The following is a 27,491-nucleotide window of genomic DNA, read 5'->3' as shown; positions in this document are numbered from 1 at the left end:
CATTCACACACTGGTGTGAATATATATATATATATATATATATATATATATATATATAGGCATATAGAGGAGTTATAACAGCTGCTATAAGGTGTTAGTGCTGATCTGTTGTGGTCGGTTTCAACCAAACGTAGCTTTGTACATTACGGTCAAATGTCTCCATTTTGGTTTCGTTTGTCTAAAGGACATTTATTCAAATGTAACTTTGCAAACCTGAGCCCGTTAGTGTTTTTCTAATTGTGTTATTATGAACTTTAACATTTAACAACTGCCAACTGAGGCCTGTAGAGTTTGAGATGGTGCTCTTGGGTTGTTTTTTTTTGCAGTTTTTATAAGCATTGCATGGTCCAACTTTGTAGCTATTTTCTATTGAAGCAATCAGGGTGCATTTAGTTTTTCACAATGTGGCTTTGAATTTCTTTTTCAAATGGCTATATATCCATTTTATATACAGATTGTACAGTATCCAGTGTGACTAACCTGCCCAGCTTAAACCCAGCTGTTCGGATATGATGTTGATTTTGAGCTCAGTCCTCTCCATGGCATTCACTGTGGCTAATGAGAAAAAAAAACACACACACAGTTTAGAAACATGTAATACAGCACACAAGTAAAAGATGTTTCAATGACCTAATAGTATACTGTTTTACACAAAAACGTATTTGGGAAGTCAAACAGATATTGATGTGTGGAAAAAAATATTTTTTTTAATTGGGATGAATTTTTTAGACTTTTTATGACTTTTTTAAGACTCTTTTTAGACTTGATAGTGTTGAAGCAAATGTTATTAAGAGGTGGCTAGTATTGACTCATTTTCTTCTTGTTATTCCAATTCATCATCTGTACCTAAAAGACAGTTAAGTTTCAATACGTACCTTGACAAAAGCACTGCTCTGTTGGAGGAAATAAGCAATACCAACAACAGTGTTTTTTTTACCCATATAATTCTCAGGGTTAGGACATCATTTGACAAGGAAAGGTCATAATTTGGGGTTCATTCAGGTGCTATTCCTGCTAACCACAGTAGCATTCAGTAACCATTAAATAGAGACTGAGGTGCAATATAGCAGCGCTGTGTATTTGATAGACAGAAAAGGCCTTTATCCATTCACCCTCACTCGCCATCAGCACCATTTAAACCAATCAGAATGGTCATCTTGACTCTCTTTAGTTACCACAGGCCAGTATAAGGGCTCATCTGTCTTGCTCCACTGCGAGGTCCTGCCCATTCTCAGTGCTAAGCTATAGTGCTAATGCTAACAGTATCTGCTGCCATGCCATTGGAAATCGCAGTGGAGACACCAGCGCCATGCAAAACCAACCACAGAAGTCATTCATTGATTGTCACAGCTACCAGGACACTCAGGACAGAAAAAGGCTAAATTGCCATGTGCCATGGAGCCATTTCAGGTCATGTTGGGGGCGACTGCTCATCTTGTGGCTGCACATTCAATATGTTTCCACTAACTGCACTGCAAAAAACTTAGTGGGATACTGTAGAGCAGTACATTGCATCCAAGGCTCAGTTGTTGTGCCATGCGTGCACACGAGACAGGAAAATAGAGAGGGCAGAGTAAGAAGCAGGGTTGTGGGTAAAGTGGCAGTGCAACATTCAGTGCCCATCTCCACTGTGTGTATATTCGGAGAGGGCTGACGGTCAAGCATTGAAGGACTTACCCACGCTGGGCTCGTTCAGTGCACTGTAGCGTTCTCTCAAAGCAAGAGGGGTTAAAGTTCGTCTGCGCTCCTCACTTCCAACAACCTAAAAAATTGAAAGAATTACAATAATTAATCGCCTTACACAGAACTTTTGAACTTTTAACAAACACCCATGTCACCATGTTTGACCCATGTAACATTAGACAGATGTAGCACTTCAGACAGACTCCTGGCAAAGTAATGGTTGATATTAAAATAGTAATCCAGGTAAAATGCAGTAGACTAGATTAAAACACTTTAAACCTTTAAAATAAGGAGTCTCCATACCTTTAAGGTAGCCTGTCAGTCCAAGAGTAAACCCTTTGTCAAAAGGATTAACTGATACTGTGTAATGTTATACTGCTTCAGTTGTATTATTGTACATTTATTTTTTTTAATGGAATCTCTTTTTGTCTATACAAAATTAATAAGCGCAAATATTACATATAATACATAATAATATATGTAACACACACATATATTTTGGACAAGCCCCAGTCTGATAGAACAACCTGAAAAAAATGACCATCTATCGAGATAAGGTCACAGTGCGTGATCTTTCTTTTTATCACCTCTATTTATTATGTGTGCATGTTTGCTACCAAATTCTTACCTTGACACAAGGTGGCATGGTTATATTAAGGTTACACAGTACGTGTTGTGTGTCCTCATACTTGGTGCATTTCCGCAGAAAAGACAAAAACCCGGAGGCATCCTTGTTACTGTCTCTGACCTAAACATAGACAGAAAACAGGTAGACAGAGACGAAGAAAGAAAAATAGAATAGAATAATGTGGAGTGAGGGAAAGGAGGAGAATGGAAAGACAGAAAAGGATGAGCAGAGAAGAGCGGGAAGAGAAATTGAGCAGAAAAGATAGAATAGAGGAAGATAAGATGGGCAAGAAGAAGAAAAAAAAATCAAAAAGAGCACTAGATCCCTTAACAGTTGTCCTGAGCATGTGGCGCAGTAACATGGGACGAGAAGCAGGGGGAAACAGGGATGGAAGCAGTCCACAGGCAGGCAAGAGGGAGAGATTTACCTGCACATTTTACCTGGACATCTGTCAGACCAGACAGTTACAGAGTGACCGTGAGAGAGAGAAAGAGAGACAGTGAGACAGACACATACAGACAGGCAAGGCCGCAAGATAGGAAGGCAGGCAAAGAAAGTGAAGGAGTCACAGGACATGCAAACAATTACCCAAGAGAGTTGACAGCTAGACAGGTAAGTTGTTTGTTGCTTGGCTACCAGTATTCATCAAGCTGATTCTGAACAATACTTGACTTATCACATCGACAGACACAGATGAACGGAAAAACAGTGATATGGAAATTACATAAATATGGTCACGGGACAGGCATGGAACGGCTCGTACACACAATATATAACATATACGATCAATAGAAGAACAAATACACAAGTCATCAATGTAATGTGGAATAAAAAGAGATGAAATTATGATGCATTTGATAAAGAACTTAAACACAAAACAAAAACACCCTATCAAATCAGATTGCTGGTTTTTATTACCTTTACATTTCAAACAAACAAAGCACAATGAAAATGAAAAAAGAACAAAAGGACTCACAATGACACACCATGCCAAAAGCTAACTGAAGAAACTGAGAATCCCGAGATCCGATGAACAACCTGACATTCCAATATTTCTAATGTTTATCTTAACTTTACTGCCTGGAATATCTCTCAACTCTATGAAAAAAGGTAGCATATTGCAATTATAGTGCACCAATTATACTGCTGTGTTTAATATGCAATGATTGCAGAGTGAGCACAGGACTGTACTATTACCTACGTGTTTACATCACTGATATGAGAGTGAAAAGCAAACACAAAAACCACCATATGAACGCAGTGTTTGAGTCATCGGCAGGTGCTCATGAGTGTAAATAACTGGTGAGAAAGTCCTTGACATACTGTATCCAAAAACTAAACAACACACACTTTTGCACATGTATACACACACACACAAACAAACACACAATACTGTAGCAACACGTAGCAAGTGATAAAGAAGCAGACATATGAACAAGCAGCTAGGGACAGACCTTGACAGAGACAGGCAGTCTGTTATCTCGGAAGGCCTGGAAGCTGAAGCTACGAGGCTGCTGAGTGGCCTTCCGAATGGGCACCAAGTTCCCGGAACACTCCAGGTAGAGAGGCATGCCCTCCATTAGCTGTGGAAAATATAACATAAAAGGGAAAAATGGAACTGCTTTTTTTCTAATAACATTTCACAAGCACTCGTTCATAGGGAATTTATGCAGATTTCTCATGATACAATACGCTGTACCCAAAAAACCCAAACAAAAGAATGATCCATTGTCTTTCTAGGTGCAGCAAATGCAATCTATAACAAAAATGGCAAAAACAAGGGCAAGAAGCAGGTGTTGTGCCAAAAAGTGATTGTCTGCCAAAAACTGATTTCTGGTATTTGCCAAAAACTGATTGCTCGTATTTAAACTGCTTTAAGTAACTTGTTGTGCTATAATATGTGAAACATACAGTATGTCAAATGCATCCCTCATGGATGACCACAAACAACATTCGTGTAACAAGGTAGAAGCCGCAATCAGTTTTTGGCAGCGACTTTTATAGAACCTTTATTTATGCAGTTAAAAAAAATCTCATTAACATTAAAAATGTATTTTGTAAGATTAAGTTGGACAGCAGAAATGGCAGCAAATATTACAATAGTTCTGTAAAAATACTTTAAGTGGGGATAAAGGACCGGATTGGTTATAATGTACCGGTAAGTACAATAACACAGAGTTATAAAGATACTTGAAAAAACAGATAATTTTTTAATTCTATATATAACCCCTTTGTAGTCTATTTACCAACATGCGTAAAGATATTACACATTAAAAATACACGGAAACATTGGAAATCAGTTTTTGGCAGGCAATCACTTTTTGGAACAACACAGGTATACCCTGGACAGGTCACCGATCCATCTCAGGGCTAACACACAGAGACAGACACCCATACTTTAGGACAATTCAACATATTCATGTCTTCAGACCGTGGGAGGAAGAACATGCAAACTTTACACCAGGGGTCTCCATCCCCCGGTCTCCAGACCCAAACCGGACCCCGAGAGGGTTTTCCCCCAGACCGCAAAGCATTTCCTCATTTACTATGTAGCTAGATATTTTATTCCTGCCGGCTGCCATGGCTGACTTTTGAACAGGCGTGATGGGCAGCTATGTGGATCAGTGACTTTCTAGTCCACACTCCAAGCCAGCTGGTGGCGGTATTGCACCACCAACCACCAAAAAAAACGCTAAAGAAGAACAACCAATGCGGGCCCTTCAACACAGGTTGCTAAGTTACAGCTTGGGAGCTTGCACTTGCCGACAGTAGAATGATGACTTGGCGGTGCACAGTTGAATGAGTAAAAAAAGATGGCTTTATCAAAAGCATGTATAGTGGACTATCTGACATTTAAAGATGAATGGACAAAATTCGCTCACAGCTGACTAATGAACATTTGCATGCATGCTTAAGAACTGCATTGACCCCATTTCACCCAAATTTTAAAATGCTAGCTGCAAATGTACATGCAAATTTCTCTCACTGAAGTGAGAGCCAGCACTGTTTTGCAGTATGTTTTAAGTTACATGGTGTTGAGTTTGTCAAACATATTTACTGCACCGTTTTAAAGCACTTCTTAATTTTCCTGAAAATTGAGGGTTTTTTTTAGGTGAATTGTTTGCACCTTAATGTTGTCCCAAAAAGTTTATTCTGTTCATCTGGATGTAGTGTTTTCAGTCATCCAAGTGATTTTTTTAGTGTCAGCTGACTGCAGGTTTCCCCAACGTTACAAACAGTACCTTTGCACAATGACTAGCCCACTGAATGAACAATGGGCTGTGAGGTCAGTTTCTTAATCATTAAAATCCAAATTGTCATGACCATTGATTAACAACCACTGATCAAAGCCCATTGATCAAAGACCATTAATCAATGGCCATGAGTACCATTCACAGAGAGTTGGGGAATGGCTGCAATCACAGCGTTGTAAGATAGCGAAAGATGTACCCTTAGGCCCGCTCATCGATTCAAAGGTGGTCTTTCCCTTTTCCCATTCTTCTTCAAAAGTCACTTGGATGAGTAATGAAATGTTTCTCCCACTGAAAACGGTTCGTCCAGATGAACAGAAACAACTTTTTTGATTTGGATTTACCTGGATGATTGAGCATGCATCAAGACACCTTAATGTTGGGTTATGTGCAATAGATGTGGTAAAGATTATTACATGATTTTATTGTTAAATAGTTTTTTGTTTAATATTAGTACTTGAACTGGATTACACTTTTCGGTTCAGCAGATGATTTAATGGCATATGAATAATTGATCAGTAGTTACAAGGCAAAAGTCTATATTGTTAATTAAATGTTAAATAGAAATGAAAGAAAATAATTTTGTTGGGTCATTTAAAGTGTTCGGAACCCAGATTGATTGGATGATGGAGGTAGTGAACCTCCTGTTATTTTAGTTGGGGACCCCTGCTTTACACAGCATCATTCAAACCCAGGACCTTCTTGGTCTGAGGAACCAGTGCTAACCACCACACCACGATGCCGCCACTTTTTAGAGAACTTAAAACGAATCACATGTTCAACTGCGCTCCTTAATAAGCTGGCTTTCTGTGGCCTTGCCCCTGTGCGCACCTCAATGTCTCGACTACGGGCCACCTCGGTGAAGTTTTCGTGCAGCTCCAGAGTTTTGTCCATCTTGTCATCTGTCATGCAGTAACAACGCAGGCGTCCCTCACGTGCCTCATTCATCTTTGCAAAAATAACAAACTTGGCCATATATGGGACTGCCATTAGCTCCCTGTACAGCAGGTTGGCAAAGGTGACCACCTCCGCCGTACGTGGACAGTCTGCCAGCCAGAATCTGGATATAGCAGGAGAACAGAGAAGAATTAAACAAACCAGCTGGATCTAAATCCAGACGTGTGCAAGAGTGCAGGAAAAAAAGTTGACTGGGAACATGCTTGCACAGGTGTTTACTGAGCTCACCTTGCAGACACATTGGTGGTAAAATTGGCACAGTTGTTGGCGTACATCAGCTTGGTGGTTCCAGTGATGTCCTCCCACTGAGCTGGTGCTGTTCCACCTGGATTGATGTGCAAGTGTTGGAAAAACTGTCCCATTATGTTGTCTAAGTTGGACCTTCATCAGTTTGATTTCCTTTCTTTGTTAGGTCTCCCACCTATTATCGATTATCTAGTGACTGTCTTTTTGAATATATACATCCAGTATCCTGGGTTCTCCTTTTTGCATCATTTGTTTAGCGTCCCTTTTGTATGACTTCCAGGCAGTTTTGTTGGTCATTTTTTCACTACTCCCTGTAATGACTCCCACACACTGAAGTCCACACTATATGACATTGATCTGATAAACTTGAGAAATATTTCTAGTCTGCTGCATGAAAATTTAATTGTCTTACAATGATAAAAGCAACTGAATCAAGGCTAAGACAGACAGCTGTTGTTCCTCTGCTGTTTGTCTGCTTCCTGTGTCCTCCTTGGCTCAGCTTTAACAGATGGAGGACACAACTTACACAGAGACATGATTGGAATCTCAATCATTTTGTTAATGTGCATGTTTATTTCCGTCTGACAAGCTTCTTTGCACGTAATTTTATGCTGCTTTTGCCTTTTACTTGATTACCAGTTGAGTACTCAGAAATATCCTTTTATGTTGGTCGTCTTTCTCCAGAGACGGCTCAAACTCACATAATGTAAATACAGTTTAAGTCGAATTTAGACTGGTATGGTATTTTTTCGACTTTCCTCTTTTGCTGCCATGTTTGTTTTGAGAAGTGCATCTCCATGTATGACCCCTGCTTTGCATATTAAAACAGGAGATTAGAGCCTTTTATATTGTGATGTTTGAGTCAGAAGTACACCCACGTGTCCACTGCCATCAATCAGTTTTGTTAGGGTCCATTTTAGTGAATTGGTGCTCTGATTTTCTTTGCCCCAGTATTTCAAATTTTCCCCTTCACCACCATAAAGAGTCATTTTAAGGTTACTCTAAAAAGTCAAATTGGTAAATAAAACTGCTTAACACAAAAAAATATATAATCTGGTGGCAGATCATTTTGTTTGTACCCTAATGAGAAAGGTAATAATTCCTGAATACAATCCTAGGTATCTCATGTTTGTTACAAGAAAAAACAAAATATAAAAAGGGATTACTCTGTAAAGTTATTCCTACCAATGACACTGCAGAGAAGACGCAAGCTGGTGGTATCACCCTCGCCAGCATCACGAGGGCTCTCCCTCCACGACGGTGGTAAAGGAATCCGCAATCCGATTGGACGGTGAAATTTGCGTCGCCGAGGTTCGATGGTAACCACTGGGCTGAAGGTGGCCTGGTTACCAAGCTGCCTGGTCAGCAGTTCATCAGGGATTGGTTGTGCCTGATGTTAAAGTGTTAATGGCAAAAAAGGGACACTGAGGACATGACGAAAAGACAGGAGGAGAAGGCTGCATACATGGAGAATGGAAAAGATAAACTCAAGCACAAATAAAACATAACAGAAACTCCACAAGGATCAACAAACAATTAAAACAAAATGTTTAAAAAAGGAAAACAAACCATAAACCATAAAAGCAAATGTGCAATAGGCTAAAACTTCAAATTCCCAATCATACTCACACATGCAACAAATTCATAAACTCAGATCAGTGCATCAGCTTGGTCACTGTGGCTCACAACTTAAATCGGGGAACTGAGGAGTGACGAATGGCTGAATAAAAAGGAAAACAGACGAGCGTAGCCAAAGTAAAACTCATGCAATCTTCTTACGTACATAACATTAGTGCCATGACAAAGAACGTAAACGATGTACACTCAAGTGACCAAGCAACAGAAATGAAGAAGCCATAATCCTTCATAATCTTTCTGCTGTGGAAAACAAAGCCAAATGTAGGTGTAGTGTGAAAAGAGATCAGTCAGCATGAGTGTGTGCCAAGTTCCCAGACGGGTGTCTGCAGAGGTCTGGATGAGTAACAGCCAGTCATACATTTGCCAGAAGCTCCTGTTTGGCAGGGCAGACACCACGTGTTGCAAACACCAGAGATGCTTCTTAAAGGTCAGGCAAATTTTGAAAATGTTCTAATAAAGTATATAATTTTTCTATATTAACCTATTCTATCAATGAAATTCTTATTGACAGTGTTTAAAAACTGAGAAAATCTTCTTCCTATCGGTTTGATATCACTGTTTGTTACAGCTCTATTTTGTGAAGTAGATGTATTTTTTTTACATTTTCATTGAATAAACCAAAGCAAATTTATCACAATGAAGTGCAAGGCAAGAGAAATTTACTTTAAAAAATGTACATGATTTACAGTAATACCAATAATAACTGATGCTACATCACAAAACACTGAATGAAATATAGATTTACTATTTGATGGGATATCTCAAATGACAAGTGATGACCTTTCTTCTAGCATTAAGGTATATAGTACTGAAATAAATCAGTCTGCCTCTTCACGTCTCGCATCAGGTCTCCATGACTGATAGCAAAACTCAAGCATTTTCAGACTCATTGGTCAAACACACATAACATCAACTTCATGGCATGAAATCTGTCAAATCTGAACTCGTAGACTGAAAGCAGCACAAACAGAAAATGAGGCCAGAGGTAAACATGTTGGCACAGTCTTGGTTGTTTTCTCATTTGAACATCTGTTTTTGTGTTGAACAATCAAGCAATTATGAAAAGTGTACATGTGCAAAGCCTCTTTTCAATTCATATTCTCACCTGCAGTCCCAGCCTCACTCTTTTGGTGACAGCAGTCTCAGGGAAGATGGCTTCAACTTGGGGGACCAGCTTACTGGTCAGCCGACCGCCCTCTGGACCAATGAGATCACTCTCCTGCTGTATGCGAGACACTACTGCAAAGTAGAGGGGGAAGTCAGTGGAGATCATTCGACGGATTCTCTTCTTCTCCAGCTCCTCTTGGCTCTCCAAGTCTATATTAGGTGAAATAGTGGAGATAAGCAGAGAAAAGAGATAAAGAGGAAAGAAAAAGAGGGTAATGGTAGGTGTTAGGATACATGTCTAGCTGAAAATTTCAGTCTTAAATGAACACTTTGTGGGAATAAAGCCTGTCTGATGCTGCGGAGGCAGCTTCTGTGTTTAAAAAAAACCTTCCTATGCTTGTCTTCTGTAACTCCAGGGACATACATCAAGATTAATACAACCCCTCAAGGTTTCCCTGACAGGCGACATCCATTACAATCCCACTAACCTTCATCCATGCCATTCAGAATAGTTTCCAGTACTTCGTCGCCATAGCGATTACGATGTTCCTTCCAGACCGAGCCGTTCTCACTGCGGAGCACCACAAGCTCTCTGTCTCCTCGTCCCAGTGAGGCAAAGTGAGGGATTTCTACTATCACTGGTCTGTGAATGAAATGTCAGAAAGGTTTTTAGAAAAAGGTAGGAGAGGTGCATATTTTATCTTCTTTTTCTTCGTCTTTTAATGACAATCTATAGGTTTTGGGGAACAGAGAAGACTAAATGCTGTAGTTTTGAAAGTCAAATGCATTTCCCTACTTGCCTGGTTTGGTACTCATCAGACTGAGGTCTGCTCTGCGGTATTATTTTATTTCACAGTGTGCCAAAACATTCTAATTGATGACTCTGAACTACAGGCCAGCTGGTTCAGAGCCCAGACTAACATTAACAGTACAAGTTATCAATGCCATTTGCACTAATACACAGCCTTTTGAAGTGGATGTTCACAGCTTAGAAGATGCAACATGTGTGACTTCTAAAAAACCTCTGCCACTTGATTGGTCAGACCTGGTCCTCTTTAAATGAGCTGATGTCCAGAGACGACATGTTTATGAATGCTTTTTATGTTTCTCCTTGCATGGTTAGAATTTTAATATTGTACAATAAAAATGACCAGTGCTCACGCACAATGGTTTTCAGAAATGCTTGATACATCATCCCAGCATGACTCTGGACCTTTCAGCATTGGTTTTCAACCTAGTCCTTTGTGTACAATACTTTCTGAAGATTTTTAAAAATATTTTTAAGATAATTTGTACCGTAGATGATCCCCATATTCTCTGTAATTTTACACTGTGATAGGTTAGTTTTAAACTGCTTAAATGACTATTTTCCTATAAATACCCCATCATGATCTAGTCTTGTCCATTAAATGGCACAATCACTGAACTTGTCTTGGACATGTCATGTCTATTAAGAGCCACACAAATACGTGCACATATAGGCACTCAAATACACACAAAAGTATTTTGCTTTGACTGTAAATGCACAGTCAAATACGATCAAATACAGTTAATAAACCAAAGAAAGGTCTGATTTACCCAAGGAACTGCATACTGGACGGCCCCAGGGAGATGATCCGGCTAGCGAGGCCCTCGCCCTCCACTAGTGGAGGAGGCGTGGTCAGTTTCTGGGGTTTAACGAGACGGCAAGTGATGCGCGTCGGTGCAGCGCAGGTTCGGGGAGGGATGATCACTCGTAGTCCATGGTGCCTGCTGCCTCGCATGGAGCCCCCTCGAGCATCCACCATGAAACTCACCAGGAAGCTGAGTTACATGGTGCCATAAATTAAGAACATGTAAACTTTACTTTATCAACACACATTTAAACATTAATAAAACACGACAGAAAGAAAAAAAACACAAAGACTGGACTTTCGTCAGGGAAATCCTCCAGCTCTACGAGATGGGAACAGATTATTCATGTGCTGTTTGTTCAGCAGTGTTTTGAATTGATCTGGTTTGCCCGCTCATGGTTTATGCTATTCATAAAGAAGACATCAATTGACTGTGTAGGCGCTCTTTTCATTTGCTTGTCTGGATATGACAGGAGAGAACGAGTGATCTGCAGCAATGCTCAGCAAGAATGATGTGAAAAGATTTGAAAGAGATCCCGATTCTGCTTCTCCTGCATTATACCGGTGGCTTAATACAGGTGTCTCTATGTCTGAGGTCATCTTTTCATACTCACTATTTCAAAAGCTGACTCATGGAGGTACAGTTACAGTAAATTATGACTTTGCATAATTGATAAATTAAAGTGTTTATTGCTGGAATACAGTTCCTTTAAATATAAGATATCTGTAAATTTGGATTGTGATCATCGTGATCATCACTGATAATCATTACAACCACCATTTATCTTTTGGTATCATACCTCTATGCAATAACATTAAAACATAAATGGACTGCATTTACCTAGGCCCTTTTTCGTAGCAGTTTACAGAGCACTTTAGATTGTATATAAGTAAAGGATGCTATTGTCACATAAACTATCACCTCAGTAGATGAATTAATGGAATCGGTTGCCAGTTTTAAATGTTAATGACATTAGAGTTTAAACAATTTTGTTAATTATAATCAGGTTAAGAGAAAAATAGATGATAAATATAATATGCTTTTGACTATCATCATAGGCTTTTAACAAGTCTGCACTATCTGCACTTTTTTTTTCTATTTACTTTTTTGTAAAGCCAGAAATTTCACAGTCTGCCAAAACACTATAATAAGAATCCTGACAAGAAGCATCGACGACTGATACTGTTTAACATAAAAGCAATTTTAAAAATTTGGTTTAACGGGGAAGAAAAACATTTTAATAACTCACCCAGTGTGAATAGGGCTGGCTACAGGGCTGACATTGTCTGAAGTCTCAGTAGCTGGACTGCTTGGGATAAGAGAATCTTCATCATATTCTTTTGGCAAAGGGACGGGGGTGTGCTGAGGTCAGAGAGGGAGAAATGAAAATGGAAAACGGTGAGAAATTGAGGCTGTAAAACAGCTATGACTGAGAAGATTAAACCAGAGAAAAGTAGGAGGGAAAGACTGATATGAAAAGAGAAAGAGGTGATATAAAACATGAAGCAGAGAGAAGACCATAATAAAGGAAGAGGTATGAATAAAAGTCAGAATCTGGTTCAATAATATAAGTTAGTGATATTTCCATTTGAATATCTGTCTTCTATAGCCTCTTTTTTGCACCTTAAAAACTTCATTCTGCACAAGAAAGTGATTGTCAAGCAATGTTAACTTAAATTAAGTGTCCCTTTACGAGTACATACAAGTATGTAACAACTACGTAACAAATCAATGGCTTCCTATTCAAAGAGGAAGCTTAGTTTATATACTTATCAGATCCAACTAATCCCAAATAGCTAGAAGAAATTAGAAAAGTATTCAAATGGGAGCTCAGGTCTCAGGAGGATAAGATAAAGTAACAAATGCTTACAAAGCCACTCTTAGTCACGAGCTAAGCATACCTGATCCAGCATAACTGTCTCTGGTGACACACAGGGGATCCTGGGAATAGCAGGAGAATATGGACTGTCGAAGAGGAGGTAGGAATAAGGTAAGACAAGAAACCATCGCTGAATATGACACCGCTATCAAAATTCTAATAAAATCATATGAGCTCACTCTGCTGCTTCTCATAATCTAAGGTAAGGATAAATGAGCTATGTCAGTAATTTAATCGCCAGCTCAAATTTCATTTTCAATTATATCATATTAGGCATTCTTCACATAAAGACTCCTCGTCACACCACCTCACACTGACTTACGTGGTGCCCATGCCGCCCTCAAAGTCTCTGAGGGTCTTCTTTGGGGAGAGAAAGTCATCATCCTGGTCCTTAAAATCATCAAGCTTCAAATAGCGAGCTCCGTCCATCCCCAGCAACTCGTCTCCTGTGGTAAAAATGTAAAAGAAATGTTTAGAAAGAACATGGAAAATGAACACAGAGAAAAATAAGTGGTAAGGAACAGGTTGCAAGGAGCACATAAGGAAGTAAGAGAGAAAAGGATGACACCAGGGGGATACGGAGTAAACTTTAAATTAAGGACAAGTTCTCCCAATAAATATCAGTTTATCTCAATACATTTCAAGTTGTTTCAAAATGTATTTTATGAGAAATGCTCTCAAAACCTTGAACTCTCTTCAAATTCGAGTAAAATCAATTTTGATATAATCCCCAGATGAAATCTGTAATTACTACTCCACCATCCTTCCCATCCCTTCACCAAACCACAGAAAAAAATGGCCACAAAGCAGTTCCAAACATTTTAGTCCAAGCAATGGAGTCAAACCAACAACAACCAGAGCCGATGGAAACCAAAGTAGTGAAAGAAGAGGATTGGTAAGACAGTGAATATCAACACAGTTTAGGACACTGCATGGACAGCAAACTGCAAGGCACCTGGTGACAGCTTTTTTAGTGAGCATGCCCATTAAAGATGAAATCACATGTGGTGATGGTTGTTTCTGTGTAGGAGAAAACACCTTAATTATTAAATAGGAATGATACTAAAATAATAATTATAACAACAACTTTAAACCGCTTCACAAGACAGACACTTTAGCACCCATTCGTATAAGCTGTTCAGGAAAACAAAGCAAAAAAATGTTAAAGAAGTAAAAAGTGAGAAAATTAAACAAGTATAAAAACAAGAAAACACATTGCAAAAGGAAAAAATGCTTCCAAAACGTGTTGAAAAGATTCGAATTTGGTTTATTTTTTCTAGATTTTTAAGGCAGGCCGATGACTGTATAAACTGGAGCTGTTTGCTGGAAAGTGTCACAGCTTTGCCACAGTATGTGTTTTATCCGTTTATGGATCAATTACACTGTAAAAATCAGGAGGAACAGCAACGCTGCACTGCAAGGGAGCCATTTAAATTTAAATACAGAAATATTGGAGTTCTGTCAATGATAGATCCATGACCAGATATGTGCTGGTAAAAGGAAAATGTTGTGACTACATGCTGATGACAAACAGACTTTTTAAAGAAAAAGCAAATCTCTGAACAAGAGGGAGAACAGGAGAGATCAAAGATAAGACAGAGAAAATAGAGGATAACAAACAGGGCTGGAGTCGAAAGTAGAACTGATTAGAAAGACATTTAGTGACACACAGAGAAAATGAGAAAGTGCAACTGCAATGAAGGCACAAGTACGAGTACGAGTCACCGGACCGGACAAGGCAGAGATACAGACACAGTCCTACCTAACGTTAGCTGGGCAACCCCTACAAGACAAATGGAAAAGGGTGTTATAAACAGTCGCACATATACAGTCAAATTCATGCTGGTACTTCGACATGTCAGTGTACTTCCCATGCGCTCGTCTTCTACCAAAATCAGAGCTGAAAGGTAATTATCAAAGCTGCACAGTTGATGCTTTTAACATAATCAAATAAGACAGCCTACCTTCATCCTCTGAAACATCCAAAATCTCATCTACAGTTTCGGGGAAACTCATCCGATGCTTCTCTGTCGTGATCTGTGGAGAACCAGGGTGGGAGTTAATTTGCAAGCAGTGAGGGAGCTGAATGTAATTAGGAAAACAGAGTTTGCTCAGTGAACATCTGATCATGGTGGGTCAACGTTTCTTCTTCATGTACTGGTGTAACTAGGTGAACCATGCTCACCGCAGAAACGGACTCCTCGGTTACCAGCTTGAGCACATCGATGACAGAGATGTAACCCAGCCTCTTAGCAATGCCCAGGGGAGACGTGCCGTTCTACACGGAGACAGATAATTAAAATTACTAAAATCATTTCCACAGATTTTAAGAACTTTATTCTTTCCTGTAGAAAACATATACTCTTGGGAAAAAGAAGTATTTTAGTGTCCTGTGAAAAACAAAAGTAGAAGATCTCAAAGCATTCAGGTGTTTGTAGACAAAATACCACAATCTTGCCAGGAGTCAACATCCCAACAGATTCTTTACAATTCTCAGAAAGTGCAAAAAACCCAAGAGCTACAGCTCTGATTCTACAGGTCTCTGCTAGCATGTTGACTATTAAAATCAACTTCAACAAGTATGGTTTATTTGATGGGGTTTCCGGGAAGAAGCCTCTTCTCCTTCAAAAGAACAGGACAGTATGGCTGAAGTTTGCCAAGTTGCATCTGAAGAAACCACAAGAGGTTTTTGGACAAACAAGGCCAAAGAGGAGATGTTTGGCCATACTGCTCAGCACCATGTTTGGCAAAAACAAATACCTCATGTCAACTGCCAAGCATGCTGGTACTGGACGGGTGATGATTTGGGTTTGTTTTGCAGCTTGGGCGCCTTGTATTCATTGAGTTGACCATGAAATCTGTCACATTTGAGGCCATCTGTCCAAGAGCTAAAGGTTGGCTGGTATACAACAGCATGGCCGCAAAAGAAAGGAATCAAGGTGTCACAGTGTCAAAGTGCAGACCTCAGCCTGACTGTAATGCTGTGATGGGACCATAAGAGATCTGTATATAAATGAATGCCTGCAAACCTCCATAAACTAATGCAATGTTGTAAATTATAAAGTCATACAGCAAATCATTATTTCAAGTTGTTGCAGCTAAAGGTTGTTTTACAAGCTACAAGGTATACTTAGTTTATCATGACTGCATGGAGTCCTGTAAGAAATATAGTTTTTAGAATTACGGTACACATCTACAACATAAATAAAAAAATATGAAAAATGAAGGCAAAAGGTGAACTGATATATCCTACAGGCTGCAACAAACATATACTGGACAGTATCCACCATAGTTATACACATGTCCAAACTTCTAATATATCAAAACTAGTGAATGGAAAGACAAAAAAAAGCTATTAAATTTTGCGGTTTAATTACTAGGTCTTAAACTGCATCTTTCAGGCCTTTCATAAATTGTGCCTGTCAAAATCTTAATTTAAAATCTAACTAACCAATTAGGGCTGTCAGGTGTATGTAGTGATGTAAAAATAATCTCTGAACAAAGTATCAAAAATTAAAAATACTGATGTAAAATAAATGGATAGACAAAATAGGATGCAACATCAATTTTAGTTGGGGAACTCTAGCTCCAGAGTACACACTGGAAAAAAAAAGTTTCATTGCAACGTAGTCACAGCAACTAAAAAAGTAAATAATAGTCCTGACAGTGAACACACATACATTGTGCATGTGGAAAAACGTTTACAGAGAAATATTTAACAGGATAGGAATGTTTATCAGTCAAGAGAGCGATGATGATGATGATGATCTGTGATCTGAATCTAATCTAGTGCTAACTATTCTACTGAAGGCAATTTCTTTATTTGTTATCACATGTTTGTTCCTTCAGAAAAACTGCTGCACAAGGAAGGGTTTAGTAAAGGTTTCTCACCGAGGTGATCTCATTGGGTTGGGCTCCATGTTTCAGCAAGAGTGTGACAATATCTGTGTGGCCCTGCTGGGCTGCCTGGTGCAGAGGGGTGTAGCCCATCTGCAGCAAAAAAGAAAGCGATAAAAAAGTTTTGACGGACAAAAGAAGAAACTAAATATGATAAAAAAAAAAAGGGGGGGTGCTGACAAGGAATTTTACCCTTGTCTTGGCGTTCACATGAGCTTGCTGCTGCAGAAGGAACTTCACCATCTTGATGTTGCCATAATGACAGGCCACGTGAAGGGGTGTGTAGCCCATCTGAGCCAAAGAGAGAAAGACAGCAAGCTGTTGTTTAGTTGCTTTAGTGATACCCATTAATTGTCAGTCTAAATATCGGGCAAATATGTGCTTAGTCATTTGGCGCACAAGACTGTATAAAGACAAAAGATGCCATCTCTTCAGTTCATCACACACACATGGTATTTTATGTCTATGTGTATTCAGTGGAATCGATGTAGCTTACACGTGAAGCAGCATAAACAGATGCCCCCTGTTTGACCAAAGTGTCTGCGATGCCCACATGACCCTCCTGGGCCACAAGATGCAGAGGAGTCAGTCCATTCTACAAAGAACGACCAGAGGAATGAGCATCATAGTTTATCTATTGTTTAGACAGTATATTAATCTAATAATAATTTTAAAAAAGCACATATAAAACTACAGGAATTAAACTTTACTCTTTAGAACATGATCAATTCTCTCCATTCTAATATTATACCTTGTTTCCAAGATTTACGTTGGCCTGTTTGGAAATGAGCAGAGCCACCATGTCAGGCCGTCCCTCCTGTGAAGCCAGGTGTAGGGGCGTGATGCCTTGGAGGGACTCAGAATTGGGCGATGCCCCATTCTGAAGAAGACAGCTGGCCACCTCCATCTGGTTCTGCTTGGCTGCTATGTGAAGGGGAGTGTATCCATTCTGCAGAAAGAAACAAGGACAAAACAGAAATAAAAAAGTGGACATTGCTATTCTTCCAGCATATAACTTAAACGCTGCTGTGAGAGAGCACTTGCCAGTACAAAGTTTGCTATGCAAGTCAATGTATGCTTGAGAATCACTCTAATTTAGCCTGTTTTGTATGATTGTCAGTCATGGATTGGCAGGTTATGCTGGCCTGCCTCTAATGTGCACACACATATGTGTGAACATCTTACTCGGGCAGTGCTGTGTGCAGATCCTCCCTTGCTGACCAGGAGTCTAACAACATCCAGGTTGTTGTGATGGACGGCCACATGAAGGGGTGTCAGACCATTCTGTTAACCACAAACACACACACACACACACATACGCATGAACATATATATAACCCACAGATGCACACACATATGCAAAAAAACCACACAGAAACATGTATATATGAAACACATACCATGGTAATCAATCAATTAGCTGAAAACAAAATTATCTCGGGGTGGGGTCAAACTTGCAGAATGAACTGCTCCTCACTGCCTGTCAACAAAAGTACAGACTGGCTCACCTTCCCAGCTGCATTTGGGTTTGCTCCTCTTTCCAGAAGGAGTTCAGCCACATCTACCTTTCCATATTTGGAGGCCACGTGGAGGGGAGTGAAACCTTTCTACTCAAATGAAGAAGAAGAAGAAAAGACTAAGATGTTTGTCAAAGATTCAGTTGCATCTGTACACCACAATGTTTCTGAATATGGGGTTTTACTATATGTAACTATTTGTGGCTATCTGTGCTTATATTTAGCTGAGAAAATTATTTTAAATTATTTAATTTAGCATAAGACAGACTCAAATAACCTCAACGGTCATCTTTTGCCAGAAGCGGTTCAGTTAGCAATAAAACGCGGTCTGCACTAACTGAGCATTTAATCTTAATTCTGATTTTACCTTTGTCATCTTTATTTGCTCCGCTCCAGCATCCAATAATATTCGAATAGTCTGGACATGTCCTTCACGTGCTGCAATGTGTAAAGGTGTGTGACCTGCAGTTGTAGCTGAGTCAGGGCTGGCCTTGTGCTCAAGGAGCAGCTTGACAAGCTCCTTGTGGCCCATACGGGCTGCACAGTGTAAAGGTGTCTGGTCATCCTGGACACAGAGGACAATGAGTTTAGTTCAAGTTGGAAAACAGATACAGCTGAGCATCGGGAAATTAAACATCATGCCTAATAAAACCTGCCACTGTGTACATGAAACAGCCTTTATGCATTGTTTGTGACAACTTAAAAAGATCAGTGATTGACTGATAATTGCTGCACGATCATTTGTAAGTTTGTTTTGGGTGCTGAATAAGGTACTATTACTAGTAATAATAATAATAATAATAATAATTTTATTTATAAAGCGCTTTCAAACAAAGTGCTGTACAGCTATTTGAAACTGAAAAGATAAATAAATAAAAGCGATACACAGCAATAATAATAATAATAAGTTAAAACAGTAAGAATTCAAAAACGAAAAGCCGTAGAATTAAGACATGTAAGATAGGGTGAACAAATGTGTCTTCAGCTTAGTTTTTAAAACCTCCAAAGAGCATGCCTGCCTAATATCTCGAGGGAGGTTGTTCCACAGAAACGGGGCATGGAAAGAAAAAGCACGCTCTCCAATTGTCTTTTTTCTGGCTCTAGGAACCTTTAGAAGGCCAGAGTCCTGAGTCCTGAGCACGGGATGGGACATAATGGTGTAAAAGGTCAGAGAGGTATGAAGGTGCCAGTCCGTTTAAAGCCTTGTAGGTGAGCAGCAGGACCTTAAAATCTGCTCGAACCTGACAAGGTAGCCAATGAAGAGATCTCAGTACAGGGCTAATGTGCTCAACTTTCCCAGTTCTTGTTAAAATGCGAGCAGCTACATTTTGCACCATCTGTAGACCTCTAAAACTTTTCTTTGGTAGCCCAGAAAGGAGAGCATTACAATAATCAATACGTGAAGACACAAATGCATGGACAAGAACCTCTGCAGTGTCGCTTGACAAAACTTGTCTGATTCTGGCTATATTCCTCAAATGATAAAAGGCGGTCTTTGCACCCAGAGGAGCTTGTAGAAATATTTGTTTTGTGTTTTGTTTTGTTTATTTAGTGGCATGGACAGGCTGACCCTCCGTGTTCTGCTTGGAAGCATTGGTAGTACTACTAGTACTACTACTCAGCTCATACCTTAGCCTTGGCATCCACTTGTGCTGAGTTCTGGAGCAGGAACTGAGCAACTTCACAGTGTCCTGCTCTGGAGGCCATATGAAGAGGAGTCTCCACTTTCTGATGTAGATAAATACAGGTAGTTACTCAAATGACAAAATAGCACCCCAAATGTGTATATAAGGGTCCATATGTATACTGACATTTGCAGTTCATCCATCTGTAACAACCTACAATGAAAAGTTTCTATATTTATTTATTTTGAGTTTTAAAACTTTCTGATAAAGTTCAAACACACATATTTTTTAAAATTTAGAGTAAATCTTGTTTTAATCCTCTATCGTAGTATTAAAGGCCATGGTTCAGATTGGCCTTTTAATTTCAGTAATCCAGTAGTTAATTATTATTTAATATGCATTCCACAAAACAGATCTCCAAAGGAGTGACTTTATTCCCCTTTCAGTCAGATTCAATTTGTTCTGTTCTGGGATGAGAAAAGCAGTGCTCACCACATTGGAAGCATTGGGTGAAGCCCCTCTTTGGAGCAGGTTTTTCACTATGTTCAGATGCCCCATGAAAGCTGCTACATGAAGAGGAGTGAGACCAGACTGTGAACAAAAAACAGAAAAGAAAAGCACATCAAACTCATGCATTATAAATAGGCTAAATTACATTTAACCTCATTAGCCACGTCTGTCTGGCCTATGTGGATTACTATCAATGATGGTGGCAGCGATTTAGAGAGCTGTGATTAGCTCTGTCAAGTACCATACAACTGTCAGGGTGAGGGCTTGCACATCGGGATAAGGATTTGTTAATTTTTAGACCCTTTTCCTCGTGGTCACACCATCCTACCTCTGTGACAGCCTCTAAGGAAGCAGAGTGCTTAAGCAGCAGGTCCATAGACCGCATGTGGTTCTTCTTGCAAGCAATATGCAAAGGTGTGAAGCCATTCTGCAAACATAAAAAAATAGTAAAAAAAACAGCTCAGAAATAAATCACAGTGCTGAAGATTTTTGACTTTTCAGTTTAAAAATGGGTTGTACATTTTCAACTCAAAATTACAGAAAACGTTATTTTTAAAGGACTTAATATAAAGATTTTTTTTTTTTTTACTAATTTAGAAGTTTGCTGAACTGAACACAACTATAACTCATTTAAGGGCAGAAGACAAAGCAATGTGAGCTGAGTTTATGCCAACTTTGAGAAACGGAGAATATCAAATTACTGCTACAGTTAGTTCCTCATTAACACAAGATCCTAGAATGTATGAATGCCATAGAGATCACATTCATTGCCTAAAACTTTCCACAGTAACTTAATAGAAATTATCTCAAAAGAAAACGGTTACTCACAAGAGCCCGTGCATTGGCTTTGGCCCCCTTGTCCAGGAGAACTTTGGCCATGCGATGGTGACCGCAGTGGGCTGCTACATGAAGAGGAGTTAAATGGTCGAGTGTGATATCATCAATCTCAGCATTGTACTGGAGTAGCTGCCTGACACAGTCCATGTGATCCCCCTGAGCTGCCATGTGGATGGGGGATAGACCGTTCTGTAGGAAAGAACAATACGATAGGGACTCCAGCGATCAACTGTAGGCTATATGGAGGCAGAGCAGGTTGGAGAGTTGACACTGACTGAGTCATCATGGGATTTTCTCAGTAGCTAAATGTGGAAAAGACTCCACATTAATGAAACATGCAGCCATGGTGATTGCTTCTCCTTCTGTCAGGAATCTCACCCTATTTGTAGTATGCTCATCTGTCACACCAAACTTCTCCTTCACTTCATCCATGAACTTCCTCTGGAGTGTTCCTCTTGTCATCCTGTCTGGCAGCTCTATATTTAACCTATGTCCAACATCGTCCAATATATCCACTATACCTCCTCTTCACATGGCCAAATCACCTCAGGCTTGCCTCTCTAACTGTGTCTCCAAACTGTTGAACCTGAGCTGTCACTCTAATACACAAACTTTTGTTATGGACAATGAAAATCTAAGCATCTTCAACTCTGCCGCCTCCGTATCTGCCTCCAGTCTTTTTGTCACTTACCCTTTTCTCCAAACAAACATCATGGCTGGTCTCACAACTTTAAAACCTTCCCTTTCACTCTTGCTGCTATTCTTCTGTCCACCCTGTTTGCACTCTGTTCTTCACATCTCTTGTTCACTGTCTGTTACTTTGGATGGTTTGGATGGTTGACTCCAGGTATTAGAACTCATCTAACTTCACCACTTCTGGTTCTTGCAGCTTGTAGTTCGTCTTGCTTCTAACGACTTTCAGTCCTCTTTTCCACAGAGCATACCTCCATAGATCAGCCATAGTGCAATATTTCACAAAATCCACCTACCTTGGTTTTAGCCTGGATGGGAGCACCGTGTTCTAGCAGGATCTCAATAATGCGAACATGACCATTCCTAGCTGCACAGTGGAGAGGAGTCAGCTCATCCTACAAAGAGAGAAGTGAAGCAAATTAGACAAGAAATAAACACCATGAAGTGCAGACTAACAAACTCCAAAATCAGGCTGGGAAATGTAGAAGATGTTAAATTGCAGCTTAGTACCTTAGTTTTGGCATCAATCTGTGCTCCTCTGTCCAGCAATAGTCTGACCATCATTACGTTGCCCCTCCTAGAGGCTATATGAAGGGGTGTGATGCCATTCTAAACAATCAAAGTCAATAAATCAAGTCAATTTTATGCTTATAGTATAATTTATATCCCAGCTATATTTACATTAAAAGCTTCTGCATGTAGATATATATGTAGAAAAGCAAATCGTTATGTTTTATAATATTAAACTGACCTTGGGGGTAAAGTTTACATTCGCTCCTCTGTTCAGCAGCAGCTGGGCTACACTCATATTTTCATAGTGAGCTGCAATATGCAGAGGTGTGAAACCAGTCTAAAGAGAAAGAGAGAGACAGACACACAATGGGCATTAGCAAGCAACAGTTTAAAAATATTTACTAAATAAGGACAATGTGAAAGGTTTACAGATAAAAGAAGTTAAGGAGATTACAGAATTTTCCTTAAATGTGTATAATTAATTGAAAGAACTTCCTTATCAGCTGCATTTTTGTGCTCATGCAACATCTTTTCTTTTTGACTGACTTATTGACAGTTTAGTTTACCCATACTCAGTGAATGCATACCTTGCTAAGAACATCAGGGTTGGGGTCGTTCTGCAGGAGAACTGCAGCAGTGCGCGTGTCATCGTTTCTTGCAGCAATGTGCAGGGCAGGGAGGCGGACTTTGCCCTTGGTGCCATAGTTGATGAGCAGTGCCACTACGTTTTCGTGGCCCTGCTGTAGGGCCACTGCAAGGGGAGTGAAGCCATCCTGAGGGAGGGGACAATAAGCAGAAGAGAAACAGAGAGGAGAGAAGAAGAAGAGGAGGTTAATTAAAGGACGAACCATTTTTTTGTCACTAAAAATAGACTGCAACTATTTTTTTTTTTGTAGGACTCTTACAATGAAAACGGTGCAACACACCAATTCAAGTATGTACATTGATAGGTGACAGAAAAGGTAGGCCAAAACAAAATGGAATGAGAGCAGGCATAATAAAGGGAGATGTTAGATGTTAGCATGTTAGAGACAATGTGATTTCAAATTATATCCTCTTGCCCGACAATTTCTGTTTGTTCTATCAATTAAAACCACTAAATATGTTCCTATTTATTTTCTATTGTTAATTGTATTTACATGATCCCGCAATGTTTGTTGACAATTAAAGTTTTGTTGTTGTTAATTAAGGAAATTTCCATTTGGTAAACCCTCTCGCATTGGCACAATTGTTGACTACTTTACACATCCTACAGTTTCTTATAATAAAGACCCATCATCAGTGTGGTTTGTCAGGAAACACCCAACAATAAACAGGCTGTTGAAAGACACATACCTCAGTTGGGAGACTTTGATTGGCACCATTTTCAAGCAGAAATTTGACCACTTCTAAATGGTTCTCCTGTGCTGCCATGTAGAGAGGACTGAACCCTTTCTGTTGGGACATAAATACATTTTGTAGAAAAAACACACAAGAAATGGACATCCACCTATACTGCAAGTGGTGATGTCAGAAAACAAACACACATATGCATACACATGTATACTACTATGCAAAAGTTAGAGCAGTTATGAACAACAATCCAAAGGTAAAGCCTGAGTCATGAAGAACTATTTTCAAAGCACCCATATTTTCATAGAGGCCTAATCCAAACATTATGCAGTTAGCCTTAGATTACATGAATGGACAGAGGACACTGATACAGCTAAAGTTTGGTAACAAACTTTGCCCCAAACAATCCTGCCTATTAATTATTAACTGCATCCAGCAGAATTGGTTCTGTCTTTAAAGCAAAGAGGCGTCAGAAAATTTTGTACTGCACTTTTTTAAAAGGTTAATGATGAATAAAAATTGCAAAAATAAAAAATTGTATCAGTTTTTAAAAGCATCCTACCTTTACCTTTATGGGTAAAGTACTGGATACAAAACAGGTGCTTATCTTTCCGAGGACACAGACGCACACATGTTTATGAGTACAGATACTATATATAAATATGCAGAGAAATGATTTATCAGCTGCTGTGACACATATTCAACAGGAACAAAACACGCACAAATGCACATACACACTCGACACACTTGGCTCATACGTTCAACCCTTCTACGCAGCTTGGGGCGACTCACATGTGACTGGGCATTAACATTGGCACCATAGTTGACGAGCTCAGCCACCACCTTCTCCTGCCCTGCCAGCGCTGCGATATGGAGAGCAGTGTTCCCTTTCTTGAGGTCACATAAAAAAACCACAGAGAAGGCGAGAAAAGAAAATTAAAGTGAGTGAGAGGGCAATTATTACAGCCTAATGGCCTAGATCGCTACACTGAGAACTCAACAGTGAAATCTAGTCTGTGTAGTGTGTATAAGATTAAAAAAGCTATACCGACTAAAAGCAGGAAAACTTTGTTTTAGTTTATTTAGTTGTTCATCAATAAATACCTTTGGTATAAATGAGAAACACTTAAACTGTCTATTTAAACTGTGTTTAAATACAAAAGTATTACATTAAAAAAATGTTGTGTATCTGTATTGTAAGTGTAGTTTTCCATTGGTCCCAGTATTTACAACTCAACTCAACTAAACAAACCCTGAGTTAAAATAGTAAAATAAGACAAGTTTTGGGAAAGTGTGGCAGTTACCACGGTTCACTCACTTCAAGTTGGAAACATAGAAACAGAGAGAACAGAAAAAAATGTACCTTTGTAGTTGCTTCCAGCTCAATGCCAGAATGGAGTAATTCCAAGACCATTTTGACGTGGCCTTCTTTAGAGGCGAGGTGTAACCCGTTAAGACCATTCTTAAGGAGGAAATGGAGAGATTTAGTTACACAAACAACTCCCACCAAAGCTATAATAGTAAAGCTTAGACATGAAAGCATTTTATGACCTTTGAGAAAAGGAAACAATATGCTATCCATGCTGTGGTTTGAGTATAATGTGTAGGACTTGCTGCTGAACATAATCAGACTCCAAAGCTTATACAGTTCTCCATCGGTTCTAACTCCACCCACTTCATTGACAGGTAATTAGGAAGCCACAAGAGGAGAGGATAGAAATGGTATTCTTCACTCCTATACCCCTGTGAGTGCAGCAACATATGCTCACTTTCTCTAGCTGTGCAGAACATCACTTGTCTAGTTAGAGTGTCTCTAAAAATAACGGATAAACCCACTGTGACAGCACGAGGGCTCAGTTCTGAAAAAATGAACTTTCTGATGAGACAGCTGTTTTATCTCAGCATGGTTTGTCTCTCTTTGTGATTATCTGTCTTTTTTGTGGCAGCTTAGTTGCACAGTGAATTACTGATGTTTGTAGAAGATGCAGTCTGCCTGTAGTAAACAATCTGGCCACCAGGAGTCTCAGTGATCCACAAACTCTCAGACTTCTGATCATACTGCAGTGTCACTCAATTCAAATGGGTAACAGAGCATCTCTGCGAGCATGCGCTCTGATGGGAAACACACTTTGTATCAAAGGCAATTACACACACTGTAACGTGTGAATGTCTGCTGTGTGTAGATGTGATTGAAGCAGCTACAGGGTGAGATTTCTTTTCTTTTTTCATCATAACACACGAATAATGGAATAGCTATGGAAATTAGTTAGGTAGGTACAGATAAACCAAGAACAGCCTGTATTTCTGTAGCAAGGCCAGATCATTGCTGCAGAATCACATATAATATATATCATATATAAATATACCATGTCTGCCCTTGCTTTCATCATGAGCAAAAAGACATCAATGTAACAGTAAACAAATAAACATAAGATAAAAAACAATATTTAATAACTTAAAAATGATCAGAATTGTGGGTATTAAATCCAAGTTTTTTAGATTCTATTAACAATAGTAACTACTGAGAAACCAAGGCTTCCAGGTCAAATCCTGCTCTCTGGTGTGGCTGTAGGTCTGCATAGAGATTTCTGCCCATGAAATCACCAAGTGCTCCTCTACCACACCTGCAAGCTAACCAGCCAATAACGATGAAATGCAAATATTCTAAATACTGAAGACTGACAATTTCACACTGGCCCGAGTATGCATCTTTTATTGACATATTCTTTGTTTTCAAAGAATATAAAGGGAAAAAAGTGATGCCATTGTATAGGGCCAATTTTATGGCAGAATTCTAGGCAATATGGTACCAGGAAACCATCATAATCAAAGACATCTAACTTTTCTTTTACTTTTTTTTACTTAACTCTTCCAATCCTGTGAAATAAATCTGAGTTTATTAAATGCCCCACACTACCAAACCAAAGCAAACCAAAGGGCTTTCTGAGCTTCCTGCTTGAAAATGACATGCCCAAAATGAATGGAGTTGTCTCTGCAATTACAAACTCTGTGTAATGTAATGTGTAATATGTACTGATGCAATTCTCATTTTGAAGTGTGACCCACAGTGATTAGTGAAATCCACTGCACATCCACTGTTATTTTATTTGTGTGTTACTCTTCCTTCCCTCACCCCAAATGGTCACGACAGATGGCCACCAGTCCCTAAGGCTGGTTCTGTTTGCGGTATCTTCCTGGTAAAAGTGAGTTTTTCCTTCCCACTGTCACCAAAGCACTTGACCATAGGAGGTCTTATAATTGTTGGGTTTTTCTGTCTCTTTTGCATTATTGTCTTTACCTTATATAAAGCACCTTGAGGCAGCTGTTGTTGTGATTTGGTGCTATATAAAATACAATTGAATTGCATTACTTCCATCAGTAGTGCATCACATACTGAGAGTAAACATTAACTGTCAAAAATGACTTACATTTCAGTAGCGGTGTTTTATCCATGTATAAAAGCATTCGTCAGTCACTAAAAATCCTCCCATGCCACAGCCAGCCTAAACAAACTTTTATGTACTATGTTTTTTTCCTGGATTTTTGGTTGGTATTCTCTCTCTC

At 39.3% G+C, this 27,491-nt stretch overlaps 1 protein-coding gene across 6 annotated transcripts in view; it reads right to left on the bottom strand.

Annotated features, from left to right (window-relative positions):
• Positions 1-27,491, bottom strand: part of LOC113025917 (ankyrin-1-like) — a 77,029-nt gene that overhangs the window by 13,643 nt on the left and 35,895 nt on the right. For 5 of the 6 annotated variants that reach the window (XM_026174160.1, XM_026174162.1, XM_026174165.1 and 2 more), the window contains exons 3-36: positions 25,291-25,389; positions 24,720-24,818; positions 23,931-24,029; positions 23,183-23,368; positions 22,834-22,932; positions 22,593-22,691; positions 22,379-22,477; positions 21,381-21,578; positions 20,881-20,979; positions 20,535-20,633; positions 20,047-20,145; positions 18,785-18,982; positions 18,409-18,507; positions 18,086-18,184; positions 17,652-17,849; positions 17,397-17,495; positions 17,093-17,191; positions 16,895-16,993; positions 15,189-15,281; positions 14,968-15,040; positions 14,766-14,786; positions 13,326-13,449; positions 13,026-13,089; positions 12,374-12,486; positions 11,089-11,313; positions 9,999-10,153; positions 9,509-9,720; positions 7,951-8,155; positions 6,748-6,844; positions 6,394-6,622; positions 3,766-3,894; positions 2,312-2,431; positions 1,678-1,762; positions 481-555 (exon numbers count right to left, since the gene is read on the bottom strand). In XM_026174160.1, coding sequence (XP_026029945.1) covers positions 481-555; positions 1,678-1,762; positions 2,312-2,431; positions 3,766-3,894; positions 6,394-6,622; positions 6,748-6,844; positions 7,951-8,155; positions 9,509-9,720; positions 9,999-10,153; positions 11,089-11,313; positions 12,374-12,486; positions 13,026-13,089; positions 13,326-13,449; positions 14,766-14,786; positions 14,968-15,040; positions 15,189-15,281; positions 16,895-16,993; positions 17,093-17,191; positions 17,397-17,495; positions 17,652-17,849; positions 18,086-18,184; positions 18,409-18,507; positions 18,785-18,982; positions 20,047-20,145; positions 20,535-20,633; positions 20,881-20,979; positions 21,381-21,578; positions 22,379-22,477; positions 22,593-22,691; positions 22,834-22,932; positions 23,183-23,368; positions 23,931-24,029; positions 24,720-24,818; positions 25,291-25,389 — 4,186 coding nt within the window. The remainder of the gene's footprint in view (positions 1-480; positions 556-1,677; positions 1,763-2,311; positions 2,432-3,765; positions 3,895-6,393; positions 6,623-6,747; positions 6,845-7,950; positions 8,156-9,508; positions 9,721-9,998; positions 10,154-11,088; positions 11,314-12,373; positions 12,487-13,025; positions 13,090-13,325; positions 13,450-14,765; positions 14,787-14,967; positions 15,041-15,188; positions 15,282-16,894; positions 16,994-17,092; positions 17,192-17,396; positions 17,496-17,651; positions 17,850-18,085; positions 18,185-18,408; positions 18,508-18,784; positions 18,983-20,046; positions 20,146-20,534; positions 20,634-20,880; positions 20,980-21,380; positions 21,579-22,378; positions 22,478-22,592; positions 22,692-22,833; positions 22,933-23,182; positions 23,369-23,930; positions 24,030-24,719; positions 24,819-25,290; positions 25,390-27,491) is intronic. The other variant, XM_026174161.1, reaches the window with a different exon arrangement.

This window comes from Astatotilapia calliptera, chromosome 7 (assembly GCF_900246225.1).
Source record: "Astatotilapia calliptera chromosome 7, fAstCal1.2, whole genome shotgun sequence".
Taxonomy (NCBI): Eukaryota; Metazoa; Chordata; class Actinopteri; order Cichliformes; family Cichlidae; genus Astatotilapia; species Astatotilapia calliptera.
The sequence above is the reverse complement of the archived record's forward strand: the minus strand, read 5'-3'. Positions and strand labels throughout refer to the sequence as shown.